Source organism: Trachurus trachurus (assembly GCF_905171665.1).
Source record: "Trachurus trachurus genome assembly, chromosome: 13".
NCBI classification, from domain to species: Eukaryota; Metazoa; Chordata; class Actinopteri; order Carangiformes; family Carangidae; genus Trachurus; species Trachurus trachurus.
In genome coordinates, this window is record NC_139892.1 from 37,429,771 (window position 1) to 37,442,300 (window position 12,530).

Below are 12,530 nucleotides of genomic sequence, written 5' to 3' on the forward strand. Positions count from 1 at the left end.
TCTGTTCCATAACGGTCTAAGAAGTCAGCTGAAAACAAACTAAAAACAAAAAAAACAGAAGTATTTCAAGTGTTAAGTAAAAACTGTTTACTTTTTCCTAGTATTAACCACAATAAAAAACATTTGATCCCACATATGTGCACACAAATTACCCAAGAGTAGATTGTTTGTCTACTAAGACCACTTGTAAAATGAATTGTCCTACTGGGTTTATTGATGTAAAAGTGGATGTGAGGAAATAATAATAAAAAAATAAATAAAATGGGGAAAAGAAAAAAGTGATTTATAATACGAGCTGTCAAAATTGAACAATTTAAAGGTATAATGTGTAGGAATTCCCCCCATCTAGCGGTGCGGTTGCATATCTGAACGTATTCTACAGGCACTAGCTCTTATGTATTTGTAACGACTTGTAACAACTCATTCTAAGGAACCAGAAAGCTTTCATTTGTATGCAGCTGTGATTCACCTTCAGTGAAATACGGATTTATGAAAGCAGTATTTGATTTTTGCTAATAAAAAGCCAAATAAGTTACACACTATGGGGCTTTAAACAAATCAACTCTGATTCTCATGCGTCATCTCGTGCTCTCCTCAATGACTCTACACGTCTCACAAGATAATGTCACATTGTTGTGAAATCATTAGTCACCCATTGATATTAAAGGGGAACTATGTAAGTCCAGTCGCTTTTCCATTGTTTTGCTAACCCTCCTCCTGGCCATGTGTGTTCCCTGGAGTGGTGGTTAACGCTATTTATCATATAATGCATTACTATGTGTATATTTGTGTAGTCTTCTCTGTCATTAACAAGAGATTACAGGTTAAAATCCTGTATAGTTCCTCTTTAAGAGTGAAACGTCAGTGCGTCCGGTGTAACAGGTGTGAGGCTGAGTGTGAGTGCAAAACTTCCGCCTCTTTTTTTTTTTTTTTAATCCATCAACAGCTAATTTATACAGGAGCGTTCCTCCACCTCCCTGTCAACAGGTTGTTTGTCTCTGTCCTGTTTCAACAAGTCAGCTCCATGAGGAAACTGTTTGAAAGTTTGATGTGGCAGAACCAGACTGACTTGTACAGAATCCTGACCCGTACCCCCCCCCCATATCCAACACTTGTGGGAAGAAGCGGAGCACTAACTGAAACACACAGATTATTGCCCAACATCAGTGTTGGATCTCAAAGAGAGTCCAGTCTCAACAGGAGCAAATGCGTGCCAATGTGGAAACGTCTTTTATTTAAGATAAGATAATACTTTATTGTCAGATCACTCTGAAATTTGTCTTGCGTCCCATGACGTCCAAGTTTCACACAAATAATAACAAAATACAAAAACACACATTTACAAAAAGCATAAATGTTACCCTCAAAGGTCACATTTAAAGAGAAACACAAACTACCTCCTAACTCCATTCACAACATAAATCCAACATTACAATGTGTCTTGGTGCAACACCCAGTGCTCAGTCTGTACATGAACCCTAGTCTACTTAGAGACCAAACTCTGATTTAACAGTTTGACATTTCTGGAGTTTGTTTCATTTACTATAATCCGTGTTTGATTTCATTTTGTTGGCCATCTCTTAGTTTTCCATTTAAAGCTCCATATTTTCCTCTCCTTTTGTGTTTTGTTTGAAAGGTTGAAATCATGTTTGTGGTTTAAGAACCACATCCATATCGGTGTAATTTAACACTCTCAAGCTTCAACAGGTACAACGAGCCAATCAGAAGAGAGGATCTGAGCCGCTCTTTAAATTTGTTGTGACATCACAAAGTCACAGGAAGTCCAGACAGCTGGTTTTAAAGCTCAGCTTCTGAATCCAGGCTGTGTGCTGAAATACTTCCACACAATGTTCCCTCTAATTTTCAAAACTCCTGAGCAGAAATTCAACTCCCCTGATGAGCTGCTGGAGCGACTGTGAGCGACAGCTTAAGGCTACACAGTATGTCCACATGCTGGTGCTCTGGCCTCTCTCCAACTCCAAATATCAATACAATTGGCTATTACTATTATGATTAATAACAGATTATTTTGACAACATTACCTAGGCTGCTCCATATCTGGGTCAGTTACAGTTAATGAGAACAAAATACTATATTGTTTTGGCAAAATAGATTTAGCATTTATTGCCATATGAACAATATGGAAAAAATAACTAACATCAAGTTGGTGTCATCAACTCTTGGCACAGAAGCATTCTTGATATGAACAGTAATAATAATCCTCAAGCAAAAACTTAAATCGTAGTTGCACTACAGACCACGGTTAAGGTCACTACATTTCACAATTCAAAGCCACATTAGGGAGAAATAAACAGTAAACTAGTCGGGGATATTTGAGTATGTAACTTTTTTTGTCTTCTGGGCAAAGAGGTGGAGCAGTAAAACACCTTAGAGGGAACAGTGCTTCCACAGTGTTAAAAGAGAACTGAACCCTGAACATCTACCTGCATATATGAGACCTTTAATTTATTACATCAATCAAGTCTTTAAATGGCGGTCCTTTCCTGCATGTCATTCCCCCTCTCTCTGCCTCCCCCTTTCCTGTCTATCTCACTGTGTACTATTGAATAAAGGCAAAAACGCCAAAAAAAATATACTTAAAAAAAAAAATCAAGTCTTTAAAACACATGTGTTACAAGGCAGCTGTGAGTCCAGGTTTGAGATCAAGATTCAGAAAAACTACAACAAAGCGATGGGAATCTGACCTGGAAGGAGTTTGTAAAAGCAGAGCCAACAATGAGTTATAAAGGTGTGTGTGTGTGTGTGTGTGTGTGTGTGTGTGTGTGTGTGTGTGTGTGTGTGTGTGTGTGTGTGTGTATGTGTGTGTGTGTGTGTGTGTGTGTGTGTAACTGTAGTAGAGGAACAGCCGTGGTTTCTTCATGGTCAGACGCTCAGAGGTCGTGGCCTCCTCTGTTTGCTGCTGCTCGAGTTAAACACACACACACACACACACACACACACACACACACACACACACACACACAATAACCTGAGGGCTTTTAGAGCGTGTGTGTGTGTGTGTGTGTGTGTGTGTGTCAACAACGAACAGATTAGTGTTTTCAGATAATATTTCCTTTCAGTTGCTCTGCGACTCTGCAGCCACAATTACAGCTATAAAAAGTTGCGACAGTTGAAGCGATGCAGTGTGCGCACAGGAAGGAAAGAAGGAAGAAAGCTCTTTGTGGTGGACATAAGAAAGTTTTGTGTGTGTGTGTGTGTGTGTGTGTGTGTGTGTGTGTGTGTGTGTGTGTGTTTAGTCTGATCTAACAGGCAGCAGGTGTCATGTTACGGCTGCTGCACACCTGTCAGGTAAGTCCACTGTGTGTGTGTGTGAGATAATGGGAGAGTGGGACGAGTCGACAGGTGGTAGGATACACAACAAATGAGCACAGCGTATCCTCCACCTGTCCCATAAAACCATGCCCCCCCGCCCCCCCCCCATCCACCTTTACAACTGTCTGTTTCCAGTTCTTCTTGTTCAGACCTCAGCTGCCTCAGATTTTATACACAAAGCTTCATTTATCATCTCATAATGAAAGTTGATGGACAGAGCATTCAACCACGAGAAGTTTCAAATAGAAGAGTAGGAATGAAGACAGAAGGATCATGGAGGAGTAGAGGAGGGGAATGAGGTGTGGTGGAGGAATCCAGAGCAGGGCCGTAAACTAGCTTTTTGGCTCACCTGCTAAAGGCGGGCCGGTAGATCTAAAAAAAAAATCTACCGGCCAAGTAAATTTTTTACCTCTTTTTGTTACATTTACATCTGTTTCAGCACTTTTCAGTATTATATAGCAATGCACGCTTAGAAAAGAGGCCAAAGTATTATCTAAAATACATTTTAATCTTATTAATTGAATAATCAATTTAGAGGATATGGCCAAGTTAAACGTGGCAAAGGCTGCAGAGGAGATGGATGAATAAAAGAAAAAGGCAAAAAAAAAAAAAAAAAAGAGGGCTCTCACACCATCCCAACAAATAATAAGTACACTGGACTTTGCTCGCTGTCGATTGGACCATTCTGTGACTTTGTGACATGTCAGGCTACAGGAAGAGACTGTTGTTCACTCATGATTGGCAAATATGGACACATGTGCAAACACACACGTAATCTATATGTACTGTCTAGAGCTAGACTGCAGCTCTATGTGCTACCTACTGCTGTAACATGTTATGTCAAAATGTCATAAGTAAAAGAATGCTATATCAAAATGTAAAAAAGAAAAAACAAACGAAAATATTATGATATGATCTGCACACTACCTACTGCTGTAACATGTTATGTCAAATGTCATAAGTAAAAGAATGTTATATCAAAATGTAAAAAAGCAAAAACAAAAGAAAAAGATTATGATATGATCTGATTATAAAAAAGATTTTATTCTGTGGGTAATGGGGGCGGGACTAGATAAGCTTTTGCTTCTCCCGCTTTCCCTTTCGGCCATGTGTATTGTATTACTTGAACTAAGATGAAGTGTGATGATGATGATTTAAATTGACATGCCCGAAATAAACAAATTGATTGATTGATTGATCAAAACATTACAAATCGGGAAACTTTAACATTGCAAAACTTTAACAAAGTAACACCAAGTACCGGTAGGCCCTCCCATTCCCACCAGACGCACACCGGACGTGGTGTTTTAATTTGAAAACAATTTTCAAAATAAAACACTGCGATTGACAAGTAGGTACGATATGTGAGTGTGTTTATATAGGCCTATTTGTCATGTCTATAGCATACTGAATGCAAGAGAAATACAGGCCTGACATAATTTTGGATGGGGAAAGAAAGCATCAGTATGAATATAAGTGATTTTTTCCTCCTAAATCCATGTTTTCCTTGTGTTTTTGTCTTTTTTTTTTGTCGTTTTGAGCTCATGTAACACTGCTCTCTCATATTAACAGAGTTATGCACAGTCCGTGTTGTGTGGTAAGGAACTGGTGGATGGTGCAAAGCATGTGTAGTGATAATTTGAGCATTATATAGAGGCCAAAGTCATGGTAAGAAGAACTGCCCCAATTACTTTGCTGTTTAACCGCAGTGTAGCGCAGCTAGCAGGAGGAGAGCTAGGTCCAGTCTGCACAGATTTCTCTTGGGTCTTTTCCTATGGTCGCACTCGGGGACCTAGAGCTGTAGAGCGTTACTTAGAAAATGACCGGAATTCTCCTTTAAGACACCAGGGGAATATTTTAGTCCCATTTGGCGAGTGGCGACCGCTAGTTTACAGCCCTGATCCAGACGCATGAGAAAAAAAGAAAACAGTTCTTGACATGGAGTGAATAGTCTGTGACCAGCAATCTGAGATTCACACCGACTACGTTTACATGCACTTCAGTACCCTGGTTTTAATCGGGTTTATTAAGTACCCCGTTTTTGTGTTTGCGCATGTAAACACCATTTCCCGATTCCAGAAATCGGGATAAGCTCATATCCCGATTTTGCTGCCTGGAGAACTCCGAAAGAAACCAGGATACTGGAGCATGTAAACACAGTACCCCGATATCTGAAAGCCACTCAGCCAGCTGACGTAACCGTTACCATAGATACGTTACGTAACAAAATGGCGGCGACAACAAGAGCGCATTCTGGAGCGACGAGGAGACTATTAAGTTTTTTTGTTAGTTTTTTTCATGCGAGAAAGTAACAGTTTAGATCCCCAATGTGCGGCCGGTTTATCCACATGACGGCTGTTTACAAGTTTGCTACAACGTTTTTTCGGAGGAGTGAAGCTCCCCGTGTGTGAGCTGTGACCGGGACATCACAGAGACAGCAACCCCGTCTCCTGACGTGCTCGCCGGCCAGACTACTCCGTCACCTCGGGAGAGAAAACGATCGCTGATTAACTTACCCGTAGGTTTTTAGATGTTTACTGCCGGCTAGTTATATTCTTTTTAGGAGATAAATGTTGGTCTCATTGATGAAATCTAACAATAGTGGCAGTTGCCTTAGTTTGTTTGAATGAAAAGTGAAGCTTCATGTGTGTATTGGAGGAGCAGCGCTGCCTGGAGGCTCTGTCGCCTAACGTGTGTACAGAAATCACCACTTTTACATCAATAAAAGCATGTTTTACAATAAACCGATCAGTCTGCATTGAATTTACCTTTCTTTTATTAAGTTATATAACATGGCAGCATTTTTTATTTGTAAATTTTCTGACCTACATATTTCCTAGTAGTTGCGCTTCCTGTTGTAAATAATAAACATGAATGAAACACACATACGCACGTAAGACGCAGTAATCAGAAACCGGGATACTGTATTTATCATGTATACAGGGATACTGAATAACCGGGTTTCTCTAAGTTCATGTAAACACCATACCCCGAATTTGATCAAAATACGGGGTACTTAAAAAACCCGATTAAAACCGGGGTACTGAAGTGCATGTAAACGCAGTGACTGAGAGGTGAGAGAGGAGTCAGGGCTTTGGACTTTCACTCTCTCGCTCTCTGATTTACATGTGACAGCTCTGCTGACGTGGCTCTTACAGGAGCAGAGAGAGTGTGTGAGGACGTACCGACCACTCCGGGTGCAGCAGCACGTCGGTCAGCTCCAGCACCAGAGTGTAAGGCGGCTGGTAGTACGGCTCTTTGAGAGGGTCGGGGAGCAGCTTCGGGCTCGTAGGCTCGATGATCATCTGAAACACACACACACACGGCGGGTCACACTTGGTCTGTAGAAATCAATGAATATTACCCATCAACATATTTCACAACACCGTCCAAGAGTCTGCAGGAGGAAGTGACAAGTCTGAGAAAATACTGGAAGTTCTGGCTTCAAGGGGGAAAATCCAGCACGTACACATTTTATACTTAAACACAACAGTTCTTCTAAAAGTCACTTGATAAATGCTATATCAGTTCATATTACCACGGAGAAAAAAAAAACTAAGGAACGTAGGATGAAACCATATTAAGATATGCTTACGGATAGTGAAACCACTGATCATACAGTTTATATATTCAGAACTGAAAACCCTGACTCCCCAGTCTCACTGAGGGAAATCCACAGCTACTGTTGCTTGCAGGAATTGGATATCAAATTGAGATGTATAAAAAATAAAATAAAAACATTTCCTCTCTACTGCCAAGTGCAGCGAAAATAAAAATGTGGTCGTCACTGTGTTAATTCTGCTACCAGAGAAGAAAGAAGAGAAAAGCTTAGCTTACATTAGTTTTTGTGAATTCGCTTTTTTGAGGGTACGATATACCGTAAAATTCGGAATATAAGTCGCAGTTTATTTTTGGGGGACTCAAACTGAGAAAGCAAGGTTTTCTATGCCTATTTTAAATAAAAAACGCTATACAAGTTATTCCACAAGTCTCCAACGTGAAGTTTCTGTGCTGCATTGTAGCGCTTGTTATTTTAAATTTAAAAAAGAAAAAAGAGATTGCGGGGTAATTGGCTTCTGTACATTTAGTGCAATATAGCGCACGTGTGTGTGTGCGTGTGCGCGTGCCTGCATGTTAGAGAGAGACCGAGTCCAGCAGGAGGAGGGGCTGACTGACAGAGATGAGAGACGGTGAAAAAAAAAAAAACATAACAATAAGATTATTTTCTGTGAGAGACTATGGCGGACCCAAACGAGTCTCGTTAATTAATCAGAAAAAGAAAAAAAAACACCCGCCGAGCGTAGTCGTATGCGGATACAGAACAATCACTGTTTACACCGGTCACAACGCGTCCATGACGACCTCCGGAGGTGGTCTGGCCGATCGGATCACTGTACTTTCATGTGGTCAAGCTCCATCTGATTGCAATCTGATCGCTGAAAACGCGGTGTGAACGGGGTTGAAGTTTACGTTGGTATATAGGTCGCACCGGTGTATAACCCGCACCCAACTTTTTAGATGAAAAAAAAGGGGGAAAAAGTGCGACTTATACGCCGAATTTTACGGTAATGCTGTGTTTTCACTGCTAGGTACCAACTCCACTCTACTCGCCCTTGCAAACCCGCCCATGCCCGTTCCCATCGGGGAAGTCGTTTTTGGCCAATGAGACTCTTTTCGGCACAACACCGGCTTTGCATTTCCCTCTAAAACAACTCCGTCTCGTAACATTCCGTTATTATCTTTTATTCTGACAGTGAACGTAAGAGAGAGACAGAAAATTATTGGTTATGATTTAGCCTGAATGGGATGCTCATTGCTCTCCACCAGGTGAGCAGACTAGTTTCCTATCTAAGTCTGATTGTGTAATAAAACATCACACCCGAAGCCAAAATGGGGGGGGGGGGGGGGGGGGGGGTGAACACAGGCAGCTGGTTAGCAACAAAACCAGTTCAAAGGAACGAGTCAACAGACAGATGGTCAATCTACATGTGATGACTCCACTGTCAGAGAGAGAAAATAATGAGCTTCCCCTGCTCTCAGATCAGTCCTGAATATTCAAATAAAAAGTCCATGTTGTTACACGGTCTGACGAGGGGACGCCGAGATGTTCAAGATGGAAAAGATGGGGAACTACTGCAATAGGAAACAGGAAATCCTATTTGCTGTATGAGAAATAATGTTGAGGAAAATTATTTCCTCATTATTCAAGTTAATTTTACACTAAGTGTCAGCACCTCATTTGTTTTGTGATCTGCCCCCGGAAAACCCACAATATGCAACGACACTAGGGGTGTCACGATTCTCCAAATCCTCGATTCGATTTGATTTTCGATTTTAGGGTCACGATTCGATTCTCGATTTTTTTTCTTTTTCTTACAGCACAGACGCCTATGCTATTTTCAGACTAGTCTAGTCTATGATCATTGGTTTTATTCATCAAATTTTGTACAGTAAATCTTATTTCAAAAGATGGGATACATATAAGTGATGCAATTTCCATAATGTATCACATTAGGCACTAATGGTCACATTTAAATAATTTCTTTACAATATAAAGGTAACATGCCCCCAAAAATCATGATCCAGGGGCCAAAATTGCCCCCAAGGTTTTGAAACAAATATATGTATATCTGTACATTATCATAATTTTATTTTCATTTATTTACCGCCGCGTCATCTCCTGATGTCGGCTTAATGTAATGTAAACGAGATTGCGCTGATACGCGTGAGTCATGTGACAGACAGCGGGGCAGAGCTGCAGCTGCAGCTGCTGTGCTGCCATGGACCTGATGATCAGGTCCTGATCAGACTGGTGGTGGTCCACAGTCAATCAGTCCCGGATCCTCCACCGTCACCAGATCCCCTGGAAGCCCCCGCAAATAATACATCGACAAAAAGTGGCAAGTTGCACCTTTTTGTCGGCTTATTATTTGCGGGGTTTTTTTTTTTTTTTAATCTTATAACGTCTCTGCAACATGCGGCTCTCAGTGCTTGTCGGTGTTGTGTAGTTAGAGCTGCGTCTCCCTCCTGTTTCCCAGGTAGGAGGGGGACAGTAGCCCACCAGGGCTGGGTGATAAAACGCTATAAATTATGAAATAACTTTTCTTCGATAGAAATATGAGACGTGGTCGATAGTTTTCATTCATCCATGTTTTGGCAAATAGCCAATGATTTTGAGAGTTCCGCTGCGCCGAACCAATCATGTGGCTGGAATAGAGCCAGTCAACATGTGCATTTGTTTGGGTTGCTGCAGACATGCACATCAGCTGACACCGCCGGTAAAAAAAAAAGAGAGAGAGAGCGAGGGAGAGAGAGAATGAGTGAGTGTTGTCTCGAAATAAAAAGTAAAGGAAAACTCGGACCAGTGACTGATAAGACGCTTGGTGCGCAATGGGGACAACGGGCAGTTGTAGCTTGGGGAGGATCGTCGATCCTCTCTTTGACTTCGATGCTCGAGATCGTGACGTAATTTCGATCGATTTCGATAAAAAATCGAAATCGTGACACCCCTAAACGACACGTCTGCAAATTTCCAGGGAAAGAAACATTAAAGCTGTGACCGACTTGCACTCACCTGTCTGTAGTCCTGGAAGTATTTGAAGGTTCTTTTCAACTGTTGGACGACCGGAGGGTCTGAGTGGAAGAACACAAGAAACACAGAAAGAGAAAACTGTTAATACGATGTAAAGCACGTTTCATAGAAGAAAGAAAATACGAGAGAAGATTAGTTGATCTTAGGGATGTCAGGATTACTTGTTTTCAGAATTAATCATGGTATTAAACACCACAATTAATTAATCGAAAAGATTCCTAAATACTGAAACTTTCCAAAAATGATCATGTTGGAAACATTGAGGCAGATGTGCACCAAAGTAAAAAGGTACATGCAAGAAATACTGGTCCATTTACCTAACATAACATACAACTGGTAGGAATTTAAATGTTAGCATGTCATTTGTGAATAAAAAACAATTAGAATAAACTTAACATTTGGTATAGATGACAATTAATGAATTGAATATTTTAAACACTTCCACTGGAGGATTAATAATTGGTTATATAATATAGATAATTAAAATATTTAGTGTAAATAATTAGTAATGTAATTATATTTTGACTGCATTTGATTTTACACAGTCCTCTTCAGTGTCTTTCACCTAGATAGAACAGAGCAAAGCAGGATGAGCTCTGATTGGCTGATTAGTAGGGCCAAAATAGTTGACCAAGAACGTATTAGTCGACCTACATTTCATGGGTTGATTGGTCGCAGAAACAAAAACAACAACTTTGGAGCCATGTCTTGTTAAAATTAAGTCAAAATCTATATGATTTAACTGTGTATGAAAAGCTAGAGGTTTTAATTTGAAGGGCCAGATACAGGGAGTCGTGACACTCACTCACTGTCTTTTCTTTTTTTTTTTCTACACAGCAGCTCCCTGTGATATTGTGGTTGTTAGACATTTAACCATTAATATAACATCGGGCGTCGGGCAAGAAGTCTAAAATCTGGGATCGCCTATCATTCGTCAGTATCATCTGAGACATGTAGTTTTAAAGGCCGTGTTGGAATAAAATCAGAGCTATATAATCTGAATGTTCTGACAGTCAGTCAGTCAGTCTCCTTGATGATTTTTCTGACACATTCAGGATTAGAATCTGAAATAATTTGCCGGTGTCATTACCAGGCGGCTGGCTTTGTGCGTGAGCTTGTAAAAAAAATAATAGCCTCTATTCTAAAGGCTCAGTATTACTGCTTTGTATTTCTCTGTAATGTAGAAAACTGTTTACAATATTACTTCACATTCTATCTCAGCCCTGGAATTCAAACTGTCTTGTTGCTCCCCAATATACATATTATGTATATATACAGTTGAAAGAAAAAATATGTGAATCCTTTGGAATTTCCATTGCAGGCCTGAAGTTTGCCACTCCACAACACTAAACAAACTAAACATCGTGTCAAAGGTGAAGTACGGTGGAGGGAGCATCATGGTTTGGGGCTTTGCTGCCTCGAGGGCAAAATGACCTCCAGAGTTTATCCTGGCTTCCTACAGGATGGGTGGCTGTCAACCAGCTGAAACTCAGTAGAAGTTGGGTGAAGCACCCAGGACAATGACCCTAAACATTGAAGTAAATCTATAATCTGGATAATCAAGAGAACCTTAAAAAAAAGAAAAGAAAATCCACCTTTGGGAGCGGCCCAGTCAGAGCCCAGACCTGAATCCAATAGGGACGCTATGGAATGACCCCCAGAGAGCCGTTCACACCAGACATCCCATAATAACATGGCTGAGCTGAGGCAGTTCTGTCAGGACCAATGGTCCAGGATTCATCCTGAGTGTTGTGTGGTCGTGATCTGCAGCTACGGGAAACGTTTGGTTGAGGTTGTTACTGCCAGGAGCTTCAACCAAATCCAAGGGTTCACTTACAGGGTTCCTACAGCTTAAGCCAAGTTAAATTTAACTCATTGAGTGCCATTGACGTCTATGGACGTCAATCAAAATCCAACGCTTGAGTGCCATTGACGTCCATAGACGTCAAATGCAGTTTTCTGCGGCTGGTAAATGGGGACGCTCTCGCGCACACTCTGAGTAATTTTGGGGCTTCTGGGATGTGTAGAACGAATGAGACTGTAGATCAGAGCAAGAAGTGAAGAAGAAGGAGAAGACGAGCGCGATCGGTACGGAGATAACAAAGTCGGAAAAAGTTTCTATTTCTAGAGAAAACGACGAGCAGAGCCTGGAACAAGTGTAACGTGGAGCTGGAGGAAAGCTTAGCCACGGTGCTATTAGCATAGCTCCAGCATGAAGTGATCAGAGGAGGCAGGAAAGGTAAACTCATCTAGATGATCAGCACCAAAATGCCGAAGCGAAAGCGGAGGCGGATCGCGGAGTCAGTGACCGACGTGACGACGAACCGAGAGATCAGTGCGGTGCGTCGCTGCCGCGGCCGCGTCCAGCACAGAGGCTGAAGACGCCACGACATCTCCCTCCCGACTTCAGAGACGAGGGGATGCAGCAGGAGGAGAAGGAGGAGAGGAGAGGGGAGGGGAGGGGAGGGGGGCGTAGGAGAGGCTGAGGGGGCAGAAACCGCTCGTACTTGTTGTATTTTAGTTGTTGTTTTTTTTTTTTTTTTTTTTTTTTTTTTTTTTTTTTTTTTTGGGGGGGGGGGGGGGGGGGGTCAATGAAAAAACATGT

The 12,530-nt window shown here is 41.4% G+C and overlaps 1 protein-coding gene across 1 annotated transcript in view; it reads right to left on the bottom strand.

Annotated features, from left to right (window-relative positions):
* The window catches only part of timm50 (translocase of inner mitochondrial membrane 50 homolog), a 72,740-nt gene that overhangs the window by 22,609 nt on the left and 37,601 nt on the right, over positions 1-12,530 (bottom strand). The window contains exons 5-6 of the mRNA XM_083985144.1: positions 9,908-9,966; positions 6,519-6,638 (exon numbers count right to left, since the gene is read on the bottom strand). Of these exons, the coding sequence (XP_083841270.1) occupies positions 6,519-6,638; positions 9,908-9,966 (179 nt within the window). The remainder of the gene's footprint in view (positions 1-6,518; positions 6,639-9,907; positions 9,967-12,530) is intronic.